Here is a 26,734-nt window from a genome sequence, read left to right on the forward strand (position 1 = left end):
ACAAGTAGTGCACTAGATAGAGATTTGGGTGCTATTTGAGACAAATTCCAAGAGAAAATGTATTCAAATGGCACCTTATTCCCCGTGTGGTGCAGCACTTTTGACCTACGGTGACATCAAGGCGAACAATCAATGCGGCTGTGGTCAAAAGTAGACAATCTTTAGATTGTTTAGAGACCAAATCAGACATCAACAATATTAGCAGACACACACACACTATTCTATTCCCTCTTACAAAGAAAGCACAGAAGTTAAAAACAGACTGAGCATGGAACTCTGACTGAACCCTGTACGTATTCCCCAAACATTCCACTCGACACAGAGGAAAGAAAGTGAGGTAGAGCGAGAACAAAAGAGCAAAGTAAAAGAAAGAGGGAATAGTTTCTTTTCCCCCTTTTTGATCGCTAGTTATCCCCCGACAATCTTTCAAAACAAGATGTGCTTTGAAGTTTGAAGACAGAAATCTTTTCAAGTCATAGCTACAACTACGATGATGCATTCATGTAATAATCAGGGGGTCAAATATAGTTTAAATGAATATGTTAAAAATCCCTAAAATGCTTTATTTATCATAGGCCTGTCTGTCTGAATGGTGGGAGGAGGAGAGGAATACGTTTCTCATAATTCATTCATATGGTTGACCTTTCTCTCCCCCCCTCCCCGGGCCAAAGTGTGTCTGCACTCATGCATGTCTACGTGTGCGCACGTGCGTGTAGGAAGGGACAAGGCTACATGCGTGCGTGTGAGGGGGCGAGGGCTACATGCAAACCCGGGTGGGTAGGTCAAGATGTCAGAGAACACAAGCTATGGCGAGTCAACCATTTGTAAAACTCTGTGTATACTGTATGGGGAGGGGAGATGCAGTATAGTTTCAAGTTTGAATGTTACGTGCACAGTGAAATGCCTTTAGTGGGAGGGATGCTAGGGTTAAAAGCATTACAGTAAGTAACCCACCACCTACAATGCATGATCCTTTAATGGTCTGTGGAGGAGAATGATAAAGGAACTATTTTAAATGGTATACTGGGAATGGGAATTATGTATCACTCAAAATCCAATATTTCAGTTTGCATCACTATCAAGCTTGGTGCCTTAAGTTATTGGTATTTATATAGCCAGTTAAATACTTTCTTTACAAGTGCCTATTTGGGCCTACAGTGTAAATAATCATTTGAAAAATAAATACTAAATCAATTGAACCAACAGATTCATAGGGAAAGTATAAGACAGGGTAACTTGTTAAGAGTTTGACGAAGAGAAAAATGAGTGAATGACTGAGTACAGAGAAAAGAGCGAGAAAGAGCGAGAGCAAGTGAGACCGAAGGAGAGAGGGAGCGAATATGTACAGTAAGAGAGAGGCTGACGGCTGTAACATGAACGAATGGACGGCTAGATGGATGAAAGCATGTTGGTGGAGCCAGAAGAGGAGAGAGATGAAAAATGTACACTGACCTGTGAGAGATCGGGGATATCACCCTGATCTATTCCAACTTGCTGTGGTCACAAAGACCGAACGAAAACCAAACAAACGGGCCAACGGAAAAAACAACGGGGAAAAGAAAATAAATAAATAAAGGAATCATTACTCCCATGCAGTGACTACTGTGGGTGAGTCCAAATAACCTCTCGTTCTTCCTGAAGTGTGCACTCGTACACCACTCCTCAAAAATATATAAGCATTAGATTGGTGTAGGCATGGGCTGAAGGGTGTTTCCATATACCAGTCATTTCCTTTCAAATCCATAAAGGGAATCGAACAAGTGCACACTTAATGAGAAAGAACAGATTATTGGGACACAACCTCTACAACAACTGAAATAAACAAGGGTCTATATAAAAAATGCTGACAACTGGATCGATGAATATGATTGGACAATGTTGAGTATGTCTCATGAGTGACCAATGAGAGAGACGAGACATGGTGTGGGTGTGGCAATTGAATGGCAAGCAATTGAACAGACATTTAAAAAGCCCCAAAAACATTGAAATAACGTGAAGCTTGAGGCCAAAACATTGGAACAGTGAAAGTGTACACCAATTGCACAGCCTTAAAATGTCATTTTAAAAAATGTATTACATTTGATGATTTCTTTACCGATCTACACAAGAAAAATAACATTTTCCAATTTAATAAAAAATAAGATGTAATGAATGCTTGGTGGAAGCAACTTTGGAAGCCATTACAGCTGCGAAAATGTTAGAACAAGACTACCAACTTTGCACAACTGTTAGGGGATCATATGTTCATTGATTTTGTCATAATTTCACAAGCTCAGTAAATTTGGTTGAGAATCTTTAACAGACAGCAATCTTAAAACGGTGTGTGTGTGTGTGTGTGTGTGTGCGATGTCTATCTTTATGTGTGTGGGTAAGATGACGTAATACACTGCTCAAAAAAATAAAGGGAACACTTAAACAACACAATGTAACTCCAAGTCAATCACACTTCTGTGAAATCAAACTGTTCACTTAGGAAGCAACACTGATTGACAATACATTTCACATGCTGTTGTGCAAATGGAATAGACAACAGGTGGAAAATATAGGCAATTAGCAAGACACCCCCAATAAAGGAGTGGTTCTGCAGGTGGTGACTGCAGACCACTTCTCAGTTCCTATGCTTCCTGGCTGATGTTTTGGTTACTTTTGAATGCTGGCGGTGCTTTCACTCTAGTGGTAGCATGAGACGGCGTCTACAACCCACACAAGTGGCTCAGGTAGTGCAGCTCATCTAGGATGGCACATCAATGCGAGCTGTGGCAAGAAGGTTTGCTGTGTCTGTCAGCGTAGTGTCCAGAGCATGGAGGCGCTACCAGGAGACAGGCCAGTACATCAGGAGACGTGGAGGAGGCCGTAGGAGGGCAACAACCCAGCAGCAGGACTGCTACCTCCTCCTTTGTGCAAGGAGGAGCACTGCAAAATGACCTCCAGCAGGCCACAAATGTGCATGTGTCTGCTCAAACGGTCAGAAACAGACTCCATGAGGGTGGTATGAGGGGCCGACGTCCACAGGTGGGGGTTGTGCTTACAGCCCAACACCGTGCAGGACGTTTGGCATTTGCCAGAAAACACCAAGACTGGCAAATTCGCCACTGGCGCCCTGTGCTCTTCACAGATGAAAGCAGGTTCACACTGAGCACATGTGACAGACGTGACAGAGTCTGGAGACGCCGTGGAGAACGTTCTGCTGCCTGCAACATCCTCCAGCATGACAGGTTTGGCGGTGGGTCAGTCATGGTCTGGGGTGGCCTTTCTTTGGGGGGGCCGCACAGCCCTCCATGTGCTCGCCAGAGGTAGCCTGACTGCCATTAGGTACAGAGATGAGATCCTCAGACCCCTTGAGACCATATGCTGGTGCGGTTGGCACTGGGTTCCTCCTAATGCAAGACAATGCTAGACCTCATGTGGCTGGAGTGTGTCATCAGTTCCTGCAAGAGGAAGGCATTGATGCTATGGACTGGCCCGTCCGTTCCCCAGACCTGAATCCAATTGAGCACATCATGTCTCGCTCCATCCACCAACGCCACGTTGCACCACAGACTGTCCAGGAGTTGGCGGAAGCTTTAGTCCAGGTCTGGGAGGAGATCCCTCAGGAGAATATCCGCCACCTCATCAGGAGCATGCCCAGGCGTTATAGGGAGGTCATACAGGCACGTGGAGGCCACACACACTACTGAGCCTCATTTTGACTTGTTTTAAGGACATTACATCAAAGTTGGATCAGCTTGTAGTGTGGTTTTCCACTTTAATTTTGTGAGACTCCAAATCCAGACCTCCATGGGTTGATCAATTTGATTTCCATTGATAATTTGTGTGATTGTAGTCAGCACATTCAACTATGTAAAGAAAAAAGTATTTAATAAGAATATTTAATTCATTCAGATCTAGGATGTGTTATTTTAGTGTTCCCTTTATTTTTTTGAGCAGTGTACAAGATATCATCAAGAAGCATAACTATTCAAATAATTTCATTCAGTTTCATTGACTCCAAGTGCCGGGAAAGTTATCAAGATATATTTAGGGAAACACATCGGCACACATGATGCCCTCGGTCTTACAGCAACATTCCAGATTGAGTCGATAAGACCTAAACAACCTCCTCATACATGATTTAATCTTTGTCTAAGAATGCTATATGTGACATAAGAATAGATTAGGGTCGGTACCGGGAGGCTGTGTGTTTTGACTTGCGCTTGATGGTTTTTGCGACTGCACTTGAAGAAACTTCAAGTTCTTAACATTTTACAGATTGACTGATCTTCATTTCTTAATGTAATGATGGACTATCATTTCTCTTTGCTTATTTCAGCTGTTCTTGCCATAATATGGACTTGGTATTTTTGTATACCACCCCTACCTTGTCACAACACAACTGATTGGCTCAAACGCAACAAGGAAGAAAATTCCACAAATGTACTTTTAACAAGGCACACCTGCTAATTGAAATGGATTCCAGGTGACTACCTCATGAAGCTGGTTGAGAGAATGCCAAGTATGCAAAGCTGTCATCAACGCAGAGGGTGGCTACTTTGAATCTCAAATATATTTTGATTTGTTTACTATATGATTCCATATGTGTTATTTCATAGTTGTGATGTCTTTACTATTATTCTACAATGTAGATAATAGTAAAAACAAAGAAAAACCTGGAATGAGTAAGTGTCCAAACATTTGACTGGTACCTTATGTAAATATGAAAAAGTCATTACGGGGCATTGTGTTGAGCATGTGCGCCCGTGTCCACGTGCATGCCTGTGTGTACCTCTGCTACTTTGAGAAACTCTGACAGCTTGGTCATCCTGTAAAGGAACTTCTTATAGATGTCCAATGCGTCTTTACACTGACCCTTCTTCATATCAAAATATTTCTCTGAGACACAGAGAGAGAGAGAGAGAGAGAGAGAGAGAGAGACACAGAGAGAGAGAGAGAGAGACACAGAGAGAGAGAGAGAGAGAGAGAGAGAGACACAGAGAGAGAGAGAGAGAGACACACAGAGAGAGAGAGAGAGAGAGACAGAGAGAGAGAGAGAGAGAGAGACAGAGAGAGAGAGAGAGAGAGAGACACAGAGAGAGAGAGAGAGACACAGAGAGAGAGAGAGAGACACAGAGAGAGAGAGAGAGACACAGAGAGAGACACAGAGAGAGAGAGAGACACAGAGAGAGACAGAGAGAGACACAGAGAGAGACACAGAGAGAGACACAGAGAGAGACAGAGAGAGACACAGAGAGAGACACAGAGAGAGAGAGAGAGACACAGAGAGAGAGAGAGAGAGAGAGAGAGAGAGACAGAGACACAGAGACCGAGACAAAGTGTGAGAAGAGTAGAGTACAAAGAAGCCATTAGTAGAGAGTGATAGGAGACAGAGGACCACTTATCACTTCAGAAATACATCACAACCTGTGAAAAGACAAACACACCGTACTGGCTGTCTGAGAGGCTAACATCACATAGTTAATCACATCAAATTGAAGTAAGAACCTTGAGCTATGCCCTGGAAAGAACCAACATAATATGAATAGGATAAAACTCATAGAATTCCAATGAACCATTCTATTATACCATGGTAATACCCACCAGTACCAATAGTCCTGACGCTGGAGGCTTTAAATTTGACTCTAGACCAGTCCTTACCCAGTAAGTTGATGACGCCCTCGTTGTAGGCAGCAAACAGACGGATGGAGTCCTTGAACAACAGCATGAAGGCTGAGTTGATCACCCCGTTAGTTAACTCATTGGGGTTGGCCTGGAGAGAGGGTGGAAGAGAGGCATTCCCCCCCCAAAGTTGATTTATTTTTCATCTCAAACCGGACACCCATGTCCACCATTGGAAAATGCACACATTCCATTGAATACACACACCCCTCCTCCACATGCACAAACACACCATGTTACCTGGAAGTCTAGCAGTGCGTCTAGTTGGTTCTGGATAATAGGAAGGGTCTTTATGAGCTTCTCTATGCTCATGGTACGCATCACACCGTCAATCCTGGAACATACACACAAACCAAACATTTTGATTTAGTCCTTCTCTTTCTAGACTAATACTGGATTAGCTGGTTCTGACGGGATGCTAAGGAACATTTGACCCGATTCACACTATAGAACCAACCTGAACCGTACTCGGCTGCTTGGATATTTTCCTATCCCGCACGGTTCCGGGAACTACAGTGGTTGCGGAACCAGGCCAGCCCAGTAGTATGAAATAGACTAGATGTATGAAATGTTATGCAGCCTATTCGCTCTTCAACGTGGTAAAGTCTACAGCCACCAGCCTGTAAGACATGGTGATCTATTCATTCAGGTGTGTGCGTGAGTGAGTAAACATGTGTGCTTTCCTACCCTCTCTTCATCTTGGTAAAGTCCACAGCCACCAGCCTGTAAGACATGGCCTTCTCATTCAGATAGCGGCTGTACCGACGGATGAACGTAGACATGTCATAACCTGGGAGGGAGAGAAAGGAAGGAGAGAGGGTAAGAGGATAGAGAGAAGAGATAGACCACCGAGACTTTGAACCATCCTCATTTGACCAAAAACAGCACAGAACCCGCCCCCCCAGTAGAACCTCCCACACCCCACTAAAAACAAGAGAGAACCTGAGACCAAAGCAGTGTGTGTCTAATCATGCACTAGTATTATATGAGTGTTTGTATAAGATTTACCATACCTTGCAAAGCACCTTTGTCCAAGAAGTTGTTCAAGTTGAAGAGGGTGTTTCTAGAGGCCAGGTACTGGATGAGACGCTGAGGAGAAAGAACGGAAGAAAAAAGAAAGCGCCATAAGTCTCAGGTCAGATAAACAGCTATTGACTAAACAGGGTGGGAAAAATCCCATACATTGTGTCCCAAATGCCACCCTATTCCCCATGCAGTGCACTAATTTTGACCAGGGCCCAGGGCTCTTGTTTAAAGTAGCGCACTATATAGGGCACAGGGTGCCATTTGGGATAAATCCCATCTTGTGTAATATCAACATAGTCTAGATTCAATTGGCAGGGATGAGGGACACACACACATGAAAAACATCGTCTGGCCTCATCCTCAGTAATGGGAAAACAGGGCTGGGAATTCCCAGAAAGAGGAGCGTTCTGCAGAGACATGAGCAGGCCTGAACGTGTACATCCCAGGCTGACGTTCCCCCATCTAGTTTGGTGTTCCCAGTTCTAACCGAGCATCTCGGAATGCGGGGGATTCACGCTACGCCAGCTGACACGCTTCCAGCGACAGAGCACACACACAAACTAGCAGGCTTTTTTTTGTGTTCTCGTGCTTAGGAGTCAAGAGAAGAAAGCGAGCGAGAAAAATTATTTACTTTTAGAAAGAGTGAACTCGCCTAAGAAAACATGAAATGAAGGAAGGAAAACTAACATCCATCATATTCTCTCTTCAGCATTTCTCAGAGTAGGGAGGAAGAGTGGTTGTCATTTTTTTTTTTTAAGAACTGGATTAAGAGCCGATAAAATGTGCTCTGCAGATTGTGAGTGCATTTGTCTGGCTAAGCATTTGTCCCGTGGCAAAGAAAAGTTTTAAAGTATTGGCCCACGCAGTTAAAATTCTTAACCCCCTTTTCTGCATCCCAAATGGCACCCTATTTCCCTATTTAGTGCAATACTTTTGTCCAGGGCTCATAGGGTACAGTACACTATATAGGGAAATTTATTTGGGAAACACACCAGACTCTCTTTTTTGGAAATGGCACCCTATTTAGTGCAATACTTTTGTCCAGGGCTCATAGGGTACAGTACACTATATAGGGAAATGTATTTGGGAAACACACCAGACTCTCTTTTTTGGGGACATTTGGTTTCTTTATTGCAGTGAAGAATGTGACGTGTGTCAAACAGGGCTAAAAAAGGGCAGTTCACACAGACCGACAGGCAGAGAGAGAGAGCGAGATAGATCGAGAGTGGAGCCCGACCAATATTGTCGGCCCATCGATATTAACTGGCCGATATTGGCCTTTTAACGCTATATCGTATCAGCCGATATGTCTACAGATATAAAAAGGGAATGTCATGCTTATCTGAACACTTGCAGCCATTCTCATGATGTGTCATTATTGTCACAATGTATGAATAGTTATTGAACAAATGCTATTTCGGAAAGTAATTGATGAGAAATCAAGGTAACGTTGAGACATGAGACCCTACATGTACTGCCATAGCACTGCATTATGACACCATAGACTGCAGATAAAGATCGATGGAGAAACAAGTTGGAGCAGCAGTCTGCTAGCCCTTCAAATAATTCATGTTAGCATAACAGTCGACTGTCAGTGAAAAACCTTCTCCATTATTAATAAATCTACTGAATCTAAACTGAGAAAGAGCTAACGCTCTCCCCCAACCACTCTTTCATTCTGTCTATCTCCCACTGTCTCGATGGGTAAATCCCTCAACTTTAGAGAGACTTCTTTGCTTCTTCCCTACCCCCGTGTCCTTTTCACAGCCATACACATAAAAGTCAGTGGGAATCAAAAGGCATTGTTAAAGTAACTAGACTCAATAAAGTTAAACAAATAAGAGAAAGAATGAAAGGAATGTGTGTTGAAAGAGAAGACTGTTTTTGGCGATGAGAACGTTTGCAATTACCAGGGAAACCAAAAAGCAGTTATACGTTAACTGAAAAACCAACAGAAATTGAGTGATAATCCTTTTAACACAAATCACACGCACACTCATTCCCACCACAGTGACAACACACATGATGTAGAAGCCCGCTGATTAAGTCAGAGGATAGTGAGACGAAGTAGGAGAGAGTAGTAGGATATCTGACTGACAGATGGGTGGAGGGGAAAGAGAGACAAAGAGAGAGTAGAGTAAAAGAGATGGAGAAAGAGAAAACGAAAAGAGGGAAACGGAGAGGGGGTAGAGAGCGAGACGGAGGGTGCAGGTAGGGAAAGAGAAGGACACCGTTTATAAATAGTTTACCGGACAGTGAGACAGGGGGTGTTGTGTGTAGTAGGAGTAGTGACAGGGGAGTAATGGTGTGTGGGCTCCTGTTGTCACAAAGCAGGTTGATCAATACGATGACAAACAGGCACACACACACACACGTTGGTAGATGGAGCAGTACGAGGGGGTCAATGATGCAGCCAAACAATATGACTCACCGCTTGTGACGCTGATTTACCCCACTACATACACAACCTTTTTCTACCCCCTCTATAGATTACCAAGCAACGGCCCATTTACTCTTGAAGAATTACTCAGTAGTAGAGAGAGACACCTGTAGAAATGGTGAGGGGGAGCAAACAGGATATGCATTTCGATTCTCACTAGTCAATATGTATTGCAATTCAAGGTTCCAAACATATTGCTCACCACATCTGCTGCAGAGGGACAAGAGAGCCATTAGATACATTTTGATCAGTCATGGAAAGAAAAGTGCTGAAAGAATGCTGGCTCACCATTTAAAAAGAAGTTGGAGAACAAGCTAGAGAAGGAGAAATAATGGAGATTTGGAGCAGGTACAGCCGACTAGAGCTAGCTAACATTAACAAACAAAGAACACACACTAGTGAAAGTGCTGCGTGTGTGTACAAACGTGTAACTCCCCTCATATAACTATCCAAAATAACTGTATGCAGCAATCTCGTGCTGGAATACAGTGATGCAAATTTGCAGACCTGCTTGTCAAACGTCTCGTTCCAAAATCGTGAGCATTAATACGGAGTTGATCCCCTTTTGCTGCTATGACAGCCTCCACTCTTCTGGGAAGGCTTTCCACTAGATGTTGGAACATTGCTGCGGGGACAGCCACAAGAACATTAGTGAGTTCGGGAACTGATGTTGGGCCGCAGTCGGCGTTCCAATTCATACTGAAGGTGTTCGATTGGGTTGAGGTCAGGGCTCTGTGCAGGCCATTGAAGTTCTTCCACACAGATCTAGTCACAAAATTGGAAGCACAGAATCATCTTACAATGTCATTGTATGCTGTAGCGTTAAGATTTCACTTCACTGGAACTAAGGTGCCTAGCACGAAACAATGAAAAAACAGCCACAGATTATTACTCCTCCTCCGCCAAACTTTACAGTTGGCACTATGCATTGGGACAGGTACCGTTCTCCTGGCATCCGCCAAACCCAGATTCGTCCGTCGGACTGCCAGATAGTGAAGTGTGATTCATCACTCCACTGCTCCAGGGTCTAATGGCAGCGAGCTTTACACCACTGCAGACAACGCTTGGCATTGTGATCTTAGGCTTGTGTGCGGCTGCTAGGCCACGGTAACCCATTTCATGAAATCCCGAAAAACAGTTAATGTGCTGATGTTGCTTCCAGAGGCAGTTTGGAACGCAGTAATGAGCATTGCAACCGAGGACAGACAATGTTTACGCACTACAGCACTCGGCATTCCCGTTCTGTGAGCTTGTGTGGCCTAACACTTTGCGGCTGAGCCGCTGTTGCTCCTAGACGTTTTCACTTCACAATAACAGCCCTTACAGTTGACCGAGGCAGCTCTAGCAGGATAGAAATGTGCGGAACAGACTTGTTGGAAAGGTGGCATCCTATGACGATACCACATTGAAAGTCACTGAGCTCTTCAGTAAGGCAGTTTTACTGCCAATGTTTGTCTATGGAGATTACATAGCTGTGAGTTTGATTTTATACACCTGTCAGCAAAGCGTTTGGCCGAAATAGCCGAATCCACTAATATGAAGGGGTGCCCACATACACAAAATATACAAAAGTATCTTAGCTGAACTGAAGCATGCCTTCTCTAGGGTAGGGTGCAGCATTCGGAATTTTGGATGAAAAGTATGCCCAAATTAAACGGCCTGCTACTCAGGCCCAGAATATATGATGTGCATATAACTGGTAGATTTGGATAGAAAACTAAAATAGTGTCTGAGTTTAACAGAACTGATTTGGCAGGCGAAAACATGAGAAAAATCCATTCAGGAAGTCGTTTTTAAAATTTTTAGTTTTCTATTCAATGCCATTACAGTATCCATTGACTTAGGACTCAAATTGCAGTTCCTATGTCTTCCACTAGATGTCAACAGTCTTTAGAAATTGTTTCAGGCTTGTATTCTGATAAATGAGGGAGTAGGACCAGTCTGAATGAGTGGACCCTTGTCCTGTCACAGAGCTTTTTCATGCTTTTTCATCCCAAGAGTGCCTTTATTGTTTACCTTTTATATTGATGACGTTATTGTCCGGTTGAAATATTATAGATCATTTAGGCTAAAAACAACCTGAGGATTGAATAAACATCGTTTGACATGTTTCCATGAACTTTACGGATACAATTTGGATTTTTTGGTCTGCGTTGAGCCTGTTGATTACTGAAGAAAACATGAAGAAAACTAAGGTTTTTGGATATAAAGAAACTATCGAACAAAAGGTACATTTATTGAGTAAATTAATGTCTTCTGAGTGCAACAGTATGAAGATCAAAGGTAAGGGATTAATTTGATCTCTATTTCTGACTTGTGCAACTCTTCTACTTGGCTGGTTACTGTTTGTAATGATTTGTCTGCTGGGCTATGTTCTCAAATAATCGTAAGGAATGCTTTCGCCGTAAAGCATTTTTGTAAATCTGACACCGTGGTTGGATTCACAATAAGTTCATCTTTAAACCTAGGTAAAACTTTTTATTTTCTGATTTTTTATAATGAGTATTTCTGTATTTGAATTTGGCGCTCTGCAATCTGGAAGTTGGCCAGGTGGGACGCATACCCTAGAGAGGTTAAGAGATGTGTTTGCTTATCTGTGAAGGACAAGGGTATCCTCTTGACTCATCATTCCCGTACACACCACTTTGTGTATCCACCCTATCATTCAGTACGCAATATGCTCAAGGTCACTAGATGATTGTGCTTGGTGACCTCCATTAGAGTCAGTCTGACCCTCCACATACACAATAACAGATTCTCAGAGTTCTCCTCAGTCTCCCACTCACTGTCAGCACCTTTTTTTTTATTTCTCAGACACTCTTCCCCATCTCTTCCTGTCTCTCACCATCTGCTTTCCTCAGACTCTTTTCGATCTCTCCCCTTCAATCAATCCCCTCGCGCTATGTACCCTTCTCTCTCAATTCATTCCCTCGCCTCTTTCCCCCTCCTTCCTTCACTTCCTTTCGCTCCCATCCTTTTCTCCATTTCACCTCCATTCACTCTGAGGGTTATTAGTAGTACTGACACTCTTCCAGTGCCGTCACTGAGGCAGAACAGTCCATTCAGTATCTGGGACAGCAGGGAAATGACTCATATAGTGTTAGTATATAACATACGCACACTATACGTCTTTCCCTCAGAAACACACACATTCACTACGCCCCCCCCCCCCCTCCCTCAAGGTAGGAAGGAGCACTTTAACAGTGCCCTCCCTCCTGCCCAGCCAGCCATGGTTCTCGGTCTGACTCTGTCATGCTTATTGTCATATGTTTGTATTGGTACAAAAGGGTCTACACTCACCACACACACACACACACACACACACAGAGGAGACGACTGGGACAAACACTCTCAGAGGACTGTACACACACACCCCACTAGCCATGGTAGCAGTGTGTGCACATACATTTCCGTGTACAACAGGAAACCACCCCTTGATCCAATAAGATATTGACTGCTCCTTAATTCGGCATTACAACACACTCCCCAAAGAATGCATGGGACTGTTTCTTGGCTGAGCTTTATAGAGAAAATCTCAGATGGGGGAGAAGAGAGCTGGAGGGAAAGGGAGAGAAAAAAGGAGCGAGATGACGAAATAAAAACTGGTCAGGTCAGAGAGAAAAGAGCAGGTGAAGAATGAGGCATATTGATACTGGCTAGTTGGACTAAAACTATACAGCACAATGCTGCCAATAGCGGTTCAAAATATTGCCCAGTCAGACCATTACTACTGTTCCAGCAGATGGGCGTTATTACTGAGGTAGTGTAAAGCATAGCACAGAGACATTTCGACCAACCTTTACTTGGCAATACTTCCTCAATTCCCGACGTGGAAGACAACACATGTCTTTTAAAACTTCCATGGCTAGTTGCACGTGGTTCGTTTGAATTGTTTAAATTATTTGCCTATTTTTTGCTCCATGAAGTAATCCAACAATGGCTATGCAGCCATCTTGTCTATTTCAAATTTTCTCATTTAAATCATTGATCAAGGCAGGTTGACATTCAGGTAAATTTGCCAGTGCCACACCGGGTCAGTGCCAACAGAGCTACTGGGCCGAATGAAAAAAAATTATAATGATACAGTTTCGGGTCAAGATATGACAGGAAAGTGAATGATGCGTGCATAATTTCAATAGTAGGTGATATTTATCTATCATTAGCGGGCTGAGCAAGTAGCCAATACAGGGTTCATACAGACATTGGCAAATCAAATTCAAGGACTTAAGTACTTCTTCATGGACCTACATGGTATATATATTTAAGGACCTAAATATATATATATATTTAATTGTTGTAATAGCCTATAGAAAAAATGTATGCATTACAACTAAGAATAATACATTTTCTCAATAGGCCTACACAATGGCATTTTGCATTGACAGCATGCTCCCGACACAAACAAACTAATGAAGTCTGTCCATGTGGTAGCTAGGCTCGCCATTTGAGATGTTCAGGAGATATTGAAGGGTTATTGTATCACGTTTTAAAATCAGAACGTGACCAAAAACCAGGTTCCCTTTGTAATGGAACACTTTGTATGGAAAACCAAGTTGAAGTCAGCATTCGATTTGGTCTTGCTCATAATAACCACACATGGCTAGCAACAGACTAGCACAACACCCTTAAATTTAAACGACCGGGAAACAAACAAACAAACGCGGCTGCTTCTCTCAAACTGATCAGAAATGAAAATCACAGAATATTATATTAGAGCAGTAGAACTTCTAAATCGGTTACCATAACAATGACTTTTCAAGGAACAAAAAGCCTAGAGGAAATGTCAGATTTTTAAGCTAGGTTATTTCATGACCGAATTGTGTATCACAAATATTCAACCAAGACTAACTTTTTAAATACCTGGTTTGCATACCCATTCTTGTCTTGGCATTTACTGGTAGATATCATAACGTCCTACTGCTTTCCATAACCCTACCACTGTCAGTCTTCGATAAACCGCTCCACACGCAACAACCAGCTGTTTGGTGGGGGTCATTGATGGGGATGATCAACTGGCCCAGAGGGTTTCCAAAAAACTTGCCAGGCCAGAGGACAGTCCTGCACGTCGAGCCAAGTTGAGTGTCACTCAACGCAAAGCTTGATTTCTGAATCGCTCTCATGACATGCAGCACTTTGGGGTGGCAACCTGTCTCAATCAATGAGAGAAGATTTGAAATAGAAAAGATGGCGGCATAGACATTGTTGGAGTAAAACATTTAATTTAATAACAGCATTTACTAAATTCAAACAAACCACCTGGTGGGAAACCCCACTCATCGCTCACCGAGCGGTCTTCGCACACCGCTCCACTTTTTTAAAATAAACACGCTCAGCACTCACAAAAATGACATTCCAAATTCACTCCTTTAATTTTGTTTAAACAGAAAATATAATTGAACAAACACCATCTACGTTTGTGAATATGTACCATTTGGTTTTGAAGCAGGCTACATATCAGATAAGACGCTTGTCCTAGGCTATTTAACAAGGGCCTTCCTGATGATATGCAGCCTCTTAAAATGCTTGCTTTTTCTATTGATGACTGTGGCTCTGTTGTGCTCACTTTTTACAGTTGATAGACAAATTTGGCACTGCTACAATTTTAAATGTGCAATTTATTTATTTATAATTGTTATTTACAATAGCCTAGGCATATATGCTTTATTCTAGCCAAATGCTCTAACCGCTAGGCTACGTGTGTGTGTGTGTGTGTGTGTGTGTGTTCCACTCACCTCATTGCCGTACATCATGAGGTGGTGTGTAGTGATGAGGGCTTTGAAAACCACCACCCAGCTACTATTGGCTGTTCTCTCAAACAGTGTGTCTGCCAGCTGGGGGACAGAGACGTTCATCTCATTGGTGCAGTGGATCAGGTCTGAAACACACACACACACACACGAGACAAAGGCGGTTAGACACAGTATAGGGACACAGTCAGACACACGTCCTTTTCATCTCATTCAGGTCAGGTCTGGAGGAGGGAGAGAGAGTTAGACACACAAAGACAGAGCGGCACACAAACAGCATAAGATACTGTACAGACAGAGAGCTGGTGAGATCAGGGACAGTATGCAGATTAGAGATCAAGGACAAAAACGCTCTCACACACAGTGGTGTGACCGTGAAACTGTATGAAAGGTAAAGGAGGTAATAGGGGATTTCAGGACAAGGAACACACACAAGCGTGTTGTCGGACACACGCCCACACAGTACAGTCCAGAGACAAACATATAGCCGATACTAGAACAAATAGGCCTGTGTAAATAGACAACATACAGTACAGAGGACAGTGGCTAAACATAAGCCTATTATGAGAAAATGTTTGATGTAGAGCTAGCCTGATCAATTAAACATCACTCTACATCACATATGTCAGAGTCAAGGCCCGCGGGCCACATCCGGCCCGCAAGAAGGTTTTTTACGGCCCCTGGGATGATCTTGATTTATTATTAGAACCGGCCCGCAGCAAGCCGGCAGCCCGCAGATCTTTTACACGCACCAATACTACATTTCCCACAATGCAAAGGTGACGCACCGAGCAGTAGGCTGCTTCATTTCAATATTTATTGGCACAGCAGTCGTCAGCATCACAGTAAAATTAACTTTCAGATACCCATCAAAAATGGCAAAACGGAAGGTGGATACTGAGAACCGGGGGTTTCAAACAAGGTGGGAGTCGGAGTATATGTTCACGAAGGTAGCTGGAAAACCTGTGTGTCTTCTGTGTGGAGAAAGTGTGGCGGTACTGAAAGAGTATAATCTGAGACGACATTATGAAACGAAACACGCGGACAAAAACAAGAATATGGACATGGAACAAAGGCTACAAAAGGCAGAGGAATTAAAACGAGGCCTCAAATCTCGACAGGCTCTGTTCAAAAAAGCCAAATCACAAGGCCAGGCTGCTGTCAAGGCCAGTTTTATTTTGGCAGAAGAGATCGCTAAATCAGCCCGGCCATTTACGGAGGGGGATTTCATCAAAAACTGCATGATTAAAGTTTGTGACGAAGTTTGCCCAGAAAAAAGGCAACTCTTTTTAAATGTGAGTCTGAGCAGAAACACCATTGCCGAGAGAGTAGACCAGTTGTCCATCAATCTAAAAGAGCAGCTTGTGAAAAAGGGAAAAGATTTTATTGCATATTCCTTGGCTGTGGATGAGAGCACCGACATTTCTGACATTGCCCAGTTGTCAATTTTCATCCGCGGAGTGGACTCCAGCCTAAGCGTGACAGAGGAGTTTTTGGCTTTACGTCCTATGCATGGCACAACTACGGGGCATGATTTGTATGAAGAGGTGTCAAGATGTGTAAATGAGATGGAGCTGCCTTGGGAAAAACTCGTGGGTTTGACAACCGACGGAGCACCTGCGATGTGTGGACACAGGAGCGGACTGGTGGCGAAGATACGGGAAAAGATGCAAGAGGAAAACGCGACAGGTGAGCTGACAGCTTATCATTGTATCATACACCAGGAAGCGTTGTGCGGTAAAGCCTTGAAAATGGAGCATGTAATGAGCATCATCACGCGCACAGTTAACTTTATCAGAGCCAAAGGTTTGAATCACCGCCAGTTCAAGGCATTTCTGACGGAGTTAGAAACGGAGCATGGTGATTTGCCTTATCACACAGAGGTGCGATGGCTAAGCCAGGGAAAGGTGCTTCAAAGATGTTTCGAGCTTCGTGAGGAGATTTGTCTATTCTTGGACAGCAAAGGGAAAGACACAACACAACTCCGAGACGAAATGTTTCTGTGTGAAATGGCTTTTCTGTGTGACATTACGAGTCATCTGAATGCAATAAACTTGCAGCTGCAGGGTCGGGATCGTGTCATCTCTGATATGTACAGTACAGTGAAGGCATTTAAAACCAAACTGACTCTGTGGGAGACGCAGATGCGGAAAGAAAATTTGAGCCACTTTCCCAGCTGCCAGACCATGAAAGAGAAGCTCTCTACCAGTGCGTTCCCGAGCACACAGTTGGCTGATAAAATAGGTATGCTTACCACTGACTTTCGACACCGATTTGCTGACTTTGAAGCACAAAAAAGCAGGTTGGAACTGCTCGGTAACCCATTTGCTGTTGACGTGGAAAGCTCACCACCAAACCTCCAAATGGAGTTGATTGACCTCCAATGCAATGATGCACTGAGGGAAAAATATGCGGCAGTGGGTGCTGCGGAGTTTGCCCGTTTCCTCCCCGGCACAATGCCCCAGCTGCGCATCCAGGCTGCTCAAACGTTGTCTATGTTTGGCAGCACATACCTGTGTGAACAACTGTTTTCTTTGATGAACCTGAACAAAACATCACACAGAAGTCGACTTACTGCTGAACACCTCCACTCAATTCTGAGGATTTCTTCAGCTCAGAGCCTTACCCCGAACATTGATGAACTTGTGGAAAAGATGGGACACCACCAAGTATCACCCTCAACCTCAAACAAGTGAACATTACTGTGCAATCACATATTTAGAGTTTTTACTCAGTTCAAGTTTAAAAGTTAAAATTTAATATTTGTTTTCACTGCATGTTACTTCTCCTTAAACAAAGTGTTGTTTTTGATTAATAGATTTTTGCACTTTATTTTTTTGTATTTCAATCCAATTATATTTTAAAAATATTTCAGTTGAGTGGATGATAGAAAATTGCTATTATTGTTTTTTCTTTGAAGTAAATTTAGCCCACTTTTGCTAAAATAGAAAATATAGTCTACTGATGGTGCCTTGAATACCGGTTTCTTTCATTTAATGTTCATGTTATGGGGATATTTATATAAAGGAAATTTGTCTTTTGTGTCTGTTGAAAATTAAAGATTACTGACAGAGCCATAAGAAAATATTGCTTTATTTATCTGATCATATTGTAATATATTTGTTAGGTTTTCAGTAGGTTCAATTAGGTTCACTAGACTATATGCGTCATTTAAAAATTTTTCAATTAACATTCGAACAGTCCGGCCCTCGTCTTGTAGCTGATTTTTTTATTTGGCCCTCCGTCCATTTGACTGACACCCCTGCTCTACATAAACAATACTGGAATATACACGGAACGAAATCTTACAAAATGAGAATGAGTGGAATTCATAGAATGAGGCATTCTAATTCTAAAGCAAGGCCCAACAGTGCATGCATTTTAGTCACATATGGGCCAAAATATTTTGCTGTTTGACATATATTTTTTTATTTAGGAACACCAGTGCACATGGCAAAATTATGGAGTCTAGCTTTATTACCTTGTATTTTTTATGCTCCAAAATTTCCTCGGAATGGCCGATTAAAAGTTTTCATAATCAGAAATATGTATTTTTGGACACCGATTTGGCCGATTATTAGTTTTTACACTTTTATTTAACTAGGCAAGTCAGTTAACACATTCTTATTTTCAATGACAGCCAAGGAACAGTGGGTTAACTGCCTTGTTCAGGGGCAGAACGACAGATTTTTACCTTGTCAGCTAGGGGATTCAATCTTGCAACCTTATAGTCAAACGAGCTAACCACCTGCTTTACATTGCACTTCACGAGGAGCCTGCAACGTGAATGCAGTAAGAAGCCAAGGTAAGATCCTAGCTAGCATTAAACTTATCTTATAAAAAACTATCAATCATAATCACTAGTTAAACTAGTAATCTCATCAACCATGTGTAGTTATCTAGTGTCCTGCGTCGCATATAATCGATGCGGTGAGCATTCGCGAAAAAGGACTGTCGTTGCTCCGTGTACCTAACCATAAACATCAATGCTTTTCTTAAAATCAATACACAAATATATTTTTTAACCTACATATTTAGTTAATATTGCCTGCTAACATGAATTTATTTTAACTGGGGAAAATGTGTCACTTCTGTGCAGCAGTTTGGGCCACCTGCCTCGTTGCACACTAATTTGACAGAAATCTACGTAATTATACCATTGAAGGTTGTGCAATGTAACAGGAATATTTAGACTTGGATGCCACCCGTTAGATGAAATACCGAACGGTTCCGTATTTCACTGAAAGAATAAACATTTTGATTGAGATGATAGTTTCCGGATTCGATCATATTAATGACCTAAGGCTTGTATTTCTGTGTGTTATTATGTTATAATTAAGTCTATGATTTGATAGAGCAGTCTGAGCGATGGTAGGCACCAGCAGGCTCGTAAGCAGTCATTCAAACAGCACTTTGGTGCATTTTGCCAGCAGCTCTTTGCAATGCTTCAAGCATTGCGCTATTTATGACTTCAAGCCTATCAACTCCCGAGATAAGGCTGGTGTAACCGATGTGAAATGGCTAGCTAGTGAGCGGGGTGTGCGCTAATAGCATTTCAAACGTCACTCGCTCTGAGACTTGGAGTAGTTGTTCCCCTTGCTCTGCAAAAGAGCCGCGGCTTTTGTGGAGCGATGGGTAACGCTGCTTCCAGGGTGGCTGTTGTCAATGTGTTCCTGGTTCGAGCCCAGGGAGGAGCGAGGAGAGAGACGGAAGCTATACTGTTACACTGGCAATACTAAAGTGCCTATAAGAACATCCAATAGTCAAAGGTTAATGAAATACAAATGGTATAGAGGGAAATAGTCCAATAATAACTACAACCTAAAACTTCTTACCTGGGAATATTGAAGACTCATGTTAAAAGGAACCACCAGCTTTCATATGTTCTCATGTTCTGAGCAAGAAACTGAAACGTCAGCTTTCTTACATAGAAAAGAAAGTAAAAGTGCAATCTTTGTTTTTGCATTATTTAAACCAAATTGAACATGTTTCATTATTTATTTGAGGCTAAGTTGATTTTATTGATGTATTATTTTAAGTGAAAATAAGTTCATTCAGTATTGTTGTAATTGTCATTATTACAAATAAATTTAAACAATTTTTAAAATCTGCTGATTAGTCGGTATCGGCGTTGAAAAATCATAAAAATCGGTCGACCTCTAATATAAATACTATATATAAAAACAGATCTGGCAACAGACCCCTGCAGTACCCCCACAGACCCTAGTTTGAGAACACTAGAGAGATTCCACAACAGGGGAAATGCAGAGAGATGAACAGTAAGAGACAAAGAGGGGAGTGTGTGTGTGTGTGTGTGTGTGTGTGTGTAGTACACAGCTGTATTAATCCTTCCAGCATGGTTCAACAGGGAACCACAGGGCTGGCATGACCTTTTCCCTCTGGATAGCAGTGGTCAGTACACGTAATGGGCAGCTCCTGGTACAGGCCTGAACTTCGGGCTCTTACCTCATATCTCACACACGGTAAAGGACTATAGGCTGGGTGAGGGAGAGGCAAAGGACTGTGGTGTGAGAGATGGTGCAAACAACTGGAGAGGAAGGATAGCTAGGCCAATCAATGGACATGAAGTCAGTCATCCTCTTCCAAAGGAAACATTTGAAATCTCCTTAAAGCCTCTACCTAAAACTGTACATAAAAAATATATTGCTCAAATCAACAATGAAGAACAGTCAGGGGACGAGGACAGGAAGCTGTTGAAGACTATTCAGATGCAGCCCTAGCGTGAGAGTTGAGTAGAGGTAAAGAAGAGGTAAAGTCAATTGTAGCCCACGGTAGCTTGCAGTGCCTAAATCTAAAAATGTTGTATACCAAACACTGTCAGCTAGATTTTTAAAATTTTTTATATAAAAGCCCAAATGTTTTTTTCCCTTTTTTTTAATATAATTGATGAGCATCCTTAATGTTTCGAAAAACAAGAAATGTATTACTAAGAAATGTAGTATAATGCTCAATTTAATGACTCCAGTCATCACCTGTGCCTGTGAGAATCTCCCTAGTACAGGCCGATTTTTATGAAATACTTGCACTGTAGAGCCCAGAGTGTGACCACCCGTCAATGTGGCTGGTGAATTAGACATTCCTACCTGCCAAAGCCAAAATCTACCTGCATTTGGGAGGTAGCGGGTGTTCATTTGGGGACCTGGTGGCTAGCCTGAACTGTGGTCAGACCAGTGTTTCCGCTGCAGTCATTTTGCTGTGGCGCTGCGCTAATTCAAAATCATTGCCACCACGCCAAAAAAAGGACCATGAAAACATGGCGCACTTTGAAGATGCTAGAACAGTCCACATTTACTATAGCTATGCAAAGAAAACAAAAGAAAAATAAATTAGTAATGTTTTTCTCAACTCCTAAATATGCATGAACTGCACCATTTTAAACCCAGTTTTAAGCAGGTTACCACTCTGCAATTCACCATGAGCACATAGGGAAGAGTAGGGCTAAATGTAACACGGGTCAATTGTAGGCTAAATGCCACCCTACCTCAAAATAATTTGTGATGAGACCGATTAAATGTTTAATTGCGCAAGAGTCGTGGCAACCAGGGAAAGTGTTGAGGGGGACATAGTGGTTTCTGTGAGAAGTACAGGCAGAGGGTGTGTTACCTCAGTCACCCTAACAGGTAGGCAATTATATTCACTGATTATGCAAGTTTTCAGACATTAATAGTTAGAGACAGATTGATGAATTTTAAAAGATCACATTTGAGATCTGGCTAATCATTAGCCCAATAGGGTAAAAACATATAGGCAATCCCATGCTAAAGCCTATTTATTTAGAGCCACTACGGTGCATCAGTTGGGCTACAGGTGATAATGCTTATTGCTAATAGCATACAATAGCATTCCACCTGGTACCCTCCTTCCCACCCCCCACTGCTACACATTTTTCCAGAGGGTACACTGGGTCAGACAGCTGAGGAAGTAAAGACAGACAGCGGGGCAGGTGGGAGAAAGGAGGGTACCAGATGGAAGGCAGACTACATCTGGTCATCTATCTAAGCTAGCTAGTGGGAATATAGATTTTTTTTTTTTTTTAAGGAGCACCTTGTATATCTTAATCTCCTGCTGCCTCTCTGACTGCCTGCTTCAAACACACAGCGAAAAGAGGACTTCCCTGCTTGCATACACAAATTCCTCTACGAGAGAGATAGAGGGAAAGACAGATGGTTTAGAAATAGCTTGAGTCTATAAAGATAATCCTCTCCCTTTTAATCTCCTTTTCTGTCTCCTCCGTGACTTGTCTTTCCCCGTTTTAGATTACCCAGCGTTTCCGTTCTCATGACGACCCAGGCATGATCGAGTTAAAAACCACATCTACGTGGAAGAAAATCTAGATTCCTCCAACACAATGGCATGTCTGTCTTTGTAGAAGGATGAAACATGGAAGAACATTCCATAATACCAAAACAATAATTCTGCTACCACAGGCGCTGGTGAAAAGATCAATTGCTTATTGGAGCTAATCTATTTTCAGTTCTGATACATCAAGGGAGAGGAGGGTTGTGTGTGTGTGTGTGTGTGTGTGTGTGTGTGTGTGTGTGTGTGTGTGTGTGTGCGAAAAGGAAACCAGAGCATGGAGCTGCTGAGAAAGAAGCCAAATCCATTCTGAACTGGAGCCACTGCTGTTCTGTATGCCTTCTTAACAATCCAACTGAATCATGTATTCAAATCTAATTACGCCTATGATGTGAATAAAGCTACATTTCTCCTATTGAATCTCTGCAGCAGGTTACAATTTCTGAAGACTTTAGGCCAAACCAAGAGATACCACTTCAGTCCAGGGGAGTAGAAGTTCTGATCTACAGTGGTTCTTCCTTTAAAAGTTGTGTTGTACTGCAGCACAGCTTGCGGACTGCCTCAATTCTATGGCACGTTATTTAAGTGTCAGCCATTGTTGCCATTAATGGTAGTTAGTGCTAGTTTGCCCACCAAAGGGCATCTTTGAGAAGCTAAGTTAGAAATGACATGGCACTGTAGGCCTAGAGACAAAGGGAGCCTGGAATAGAACAGACTATATGGGGTTGATTTTTAGAAACGTAACTTAATTTGATGAATATTATGGTTTTTCTATTCCAAGAAAAACAAAAATGTATTTCTTACTGTAGCCGATGTTCTTTAGGCCTAAGGGTTAGGCCAATACCACCTGGCTCTGGACCAATGCATCATCTGATTAATTTTACAATCAAGGCTAAAGCGATTTAATTAAGGGTTTCAGAAAGGAAAATACAGCGCTGTACAAGGGACTGGTCGAGAGAACTGTATGCTTAACCATTTGTAACTAGGGGGCAGTATTTTCATTTTTGGATAAAAAAAAAAAACGTTCCCGTTTTAAACAAGATACTTTGTCACGAAAAGATGCTCGACTATGCATATAATTGACAGCTTTGGATAGAAAACACTGACGTTTCCAAAACTGCAAATATAGTCTGACTGCAACAGAACTGATGTTACAGGCGAAACCCAGATAAAAATCCAAATCAGGAAGTGACGCATTTTTTGAAACCGCCTCATGCCAATGACTCCTTATATGGCTGTGAATGAGCTACGAATGAGCTTACGTTTTCTACGTATTCCCCAAGGTGTCTACAGCATTGTGACGTCTTTTTACGCATTTATGTTGAAGAATAGCCGTAAGGGACCATATTTAGCAAGTGGTCACATGATGGATCCCGCAGAAAATCTTGCGTAAAGTACACAAGTAACCATTTTTCCAATCGCTTCTTATGAGAAACCAATTGTCCCGACAGATATATTAAACGGATTGTTATGTGAAAAACACCTTGAGGATTGATTCTAAACAACGTTTGCCATGTTTGTCTATATTATGGAGCTAATTTGGAAAAAAGTTTGCCGTTGTAGTGACCGCATTTTCCGGTCGATTTCTCAGCCAAACGTGACGAACAAACGGGAGCTATTTTGCCTACAAAAATAAGATTTTTGGAAAAAAGGAACATTTGCTATCTAACTGGGAGTCTCCTGAGTGAAAACATCTGAAGTTCTTCAAAGGTAAATTTAATTTGATTGCTTTTCTTATTTTTGTGAAAATGTTGCCTGCTGCCAGCAGAGCCTAGCATAGCATTATGCCATGATAAACTTACACAAATGCTTGTCTAGCGTTGGCTGTAAAGCATATTTTGAAAATCTGAGATGACAGTGTGATTAACAAAAGGCTAAGCAGTGTCTCAATATTTTCATTTGTGATTTTCATGAATAGGAAGATTCTGTAGGAAGATTTATGTCCACTGCGTTATGCTAATTAGTTTGAGGCTATGATTACGCTCCCGGATCCAGGTTTGATAGTCGCAAGAAGTTAAACTACTAAGTGACTGCAAATGAAGAGTAAAATAATCCTAACATTTCCAAATAAAAAATGCATACAAAATTCGGATTGATTTATCAAGACCAGTCCCCATGCTCTGTCATTCAGTGTTATTTATTCCCTATTGTCCTGCTGATTGTTTATTTCAACTAACATCAGCATTTTGAAAGTATCTTTATAATTATTTTATTAAACGAAAACGAATTATGTTCAGTATATGCTTGAGCTGACACTTTGTAGTTGTATGAGGTTTGGAGTTTACAATGTAAAACTTAGTACCTAATACATTGCAAGTTCGGGGGATTTCCCCCCCCCCCCCCCCCCCCCCCCCTCACACCTACAGGAGCCAGCTATTAGACTACCCTTTAATAAAAGGTTGAAGAGTCGAATTGTTCTGCTAATAGCCCATCCTGGAAATGTTGTTTGCCGAATTCACAGGCTGTTACTTGTGAAAAACAAAATGCCTCAAGCTGTCCATCACTACTGTAAATAAAACAGAATTATCTAAGGGTTTTTATAGAATTATAATGCAGGATTAATAATAACAGTTGGGTAACAGATTGATCTCAGAATTCATTAAGAGGCTGCTTCCATCTTCAATTTAAATAATTAATTCAGAAGGTTAAACCCATAGGTTTAACCTCTTTGGGTTAGGGGGCAGTATTTTCATGTCTGGATGACAAGCATGCCCAAAGTAAACTACCTGTTACTCAGGCCCAGAAGCTAGGATATGCATATAATTGGTAGATTTGGATAGAAAACTAAAGTTTCTAAAACTGTTAAAATAATGTCTGCGAGTATAACAGCACTGATATGGCAGACGAAAACCCGAGGACAAACCATCCAGAAAAAAAAAGAAATTCAGCCCACCATTGATTCCTATGGCTGTCATTTTTAATATGAAGGGAATTACCTCCCAGATTGCATTTCCTAGGGCTTCCACTGGATGTCAACAGTCTTTAGAAAGAGTTTCAGGCTTGGTTTTGGAAAAATTAGCTAGAACTTGTAGTTTTTGTAAGTGGCTCCCGTTTTGGCTGTTGTGTTTGTTATGCGTTCTGGTGAATGTGCGTACTTTGTTGTTTTTCTCCGGTAATGACAATAACGATTCTCAGTCTTAAATTGTATCATTTATTTACATATTAGGGTACCGGAGGTTTGATTATAAACGTTGTTTGACGTGTTTGGAGAAGTTTATTGGTAACGTTTGGGATTAATTTTTTATGCATTTTGAAGGAGGGAAACAGGTGGATTATTGAATGAAGCGCACCAGCTAAACTGAGTTTTGGGGGACATATAGAAGGACTTTATCGAACAAAATGACCATTTGTGATGTAGCTGGGACCTTTTGGAGTGCCAACAGAAGAAGATCTTCAAAGGTAAGATATTTATTTTATTGTTATTTCTGAGAATCGCGGCGCATCTGCCTGGTTGGAAAATGTTTTTAATGTTTGTGTGTGCTGGGCGCTGTCCTCAGATAATTGCATGGTGTGCTTCCGCCGTAAAGCTAGCGTCCCACCTCGACAACAGCCAATGAAATTGCAGAGCGCCAAAATCAAAACATTCCTCACACATACAAGTATTATACATCATTTTAAAGATAAACTTATTGTAAATCCAACCACAGTGTCCGATTTCAAAAAGGCTTTACAACGAAAGCACGCCATGCGATTATGTTAGGTCAGCGCCTAGTCTCAGAAAACCATACAGCCATTTTCCAGCCAAGGAGAGGGCTCACAAAAATCAGACATAGCGATTAAATTAATCACTAACCTTTGATGATCTTCATCAGATGGCACTCATAGGACTTCATGATACACAAAAGTTTGATACATTTCATATCCAAAAATCTGTTTACATTGGCGCGTTGTGATCAGAAATGCATGGTCGCAAACAAACATCCGCTGAAAGTGCAGAGAGCCACATCAAATTACAGAAATACTCAGATACAAGTGTTTAACATACATTTAAAGATAAACTTCTCCTTAATGCAACCGCTGTGGCAGATTTCAAGAAGGCTTTACGGCAAAAGCACACAATGAGATTATGTTAGGTCTGTGCCTAGACACAAAAACCATACAGCCATTTTCCAGCCAAGGAGGAGGGCTCAAAAAAGTCTGAAATAGCATTAAAATTAATCACTTACCTTTGATGATCTTCGTCCGGTTGCACTCCCAGGTCTCCATGTTAAACGATAAATATTTGTTTTGTTCGATAATGTCTCTTTATGTCCAAAAAACTCAGTTTTGTTGGTGCGTTTAGTTCAGAAACCCAAAAGGCACAATGCACGCTCTCAACATCAAGACGAAAAGTCAAAAAAGTACAATAAAAGTTAGAAACATATCAAACCATGTTTAAAATCAATCCCCAGGTTGTTTTTGTCATAAATAATCAATATTTCAACCGGAACAAAAGCTTTGTCAATCGAAAAGGAGAAACAAGAAATGCATGCTCCCGATCACACGCAGGACTCAAGGCTGGAAATTTCCACTGGCCTCTCATTGAAAGTATCTCATTTTTCAGAGTAAAAGC

General features: G+C 41.8%; 1 protein-coding gene across 11 annotated transcripts in view; it reads right to left on the bottom strand.

Annotated features, from left to right (window-relative positions):
- si:ch211-200p22.4 (phosphatidylinositol-binding clathrin assembly protein) overlaps positions 1–26,734 on the bottom strand; it is a 57,476-nt gene that overhangs the window by 18,071 nt on the left and 12,671 nt on the right. For 7 of the 11 annotated variants that reach the window (XM_036957744.1, XM_036957743.1, XM_036957734.1 and 4 more), the window contains exons 2-9: positions 14,851–14,993; positions 6,666–6,741; positions 6,340–6,442; positions 5,893–5,986; positions 5,632–5,743; positions 4,763–4,869; positions 1,453–1,494; positions 962–982 (exon numbers count right to left, since the gene is read on the bottom strand). In XM_036957744.1, coding sequence (XP_036813639.1) covers positions 962–982; positions 1,453–1,494; positions 4,763–4,869; positions 5,632–5,743; positions 5,893–5,986; positions 6,340–6,442; positions 6,666–6,741; positions 14,851–14,993 — 698 coding nt within the window. The remainder of the gene's footprint in view (positions 1–961; positions 983–1,452; positions 1,495–4,762; positions 4,870–5,631; positions 5,744–5,892; positions 5,987–6,339; positions 6,443–6,665; positions 6,742–14,850; positions 14,994–26,734) is intronic. The other 4 variants (XM_036957736.1, XM_036957745.1, XM_036957738.1 and 1 more) reach the window with 2 other exon arrangements.

Source organism: Oncorhynchus mykiss, chromosome 21 (assembly GCF_013265735.2).
Source record: "Oncorhynchus mykiss isolate Arlee chromosome 21, USDA_OmykA_1.1, whole genome shotgun sequence".
Lineage (NCBI taxonomy): Eukaryota > Metazoa > Chordata > Actinopteri > Salmoniformes > Salmonidae > Oncorhynchus > Oncorhynchus mykiss.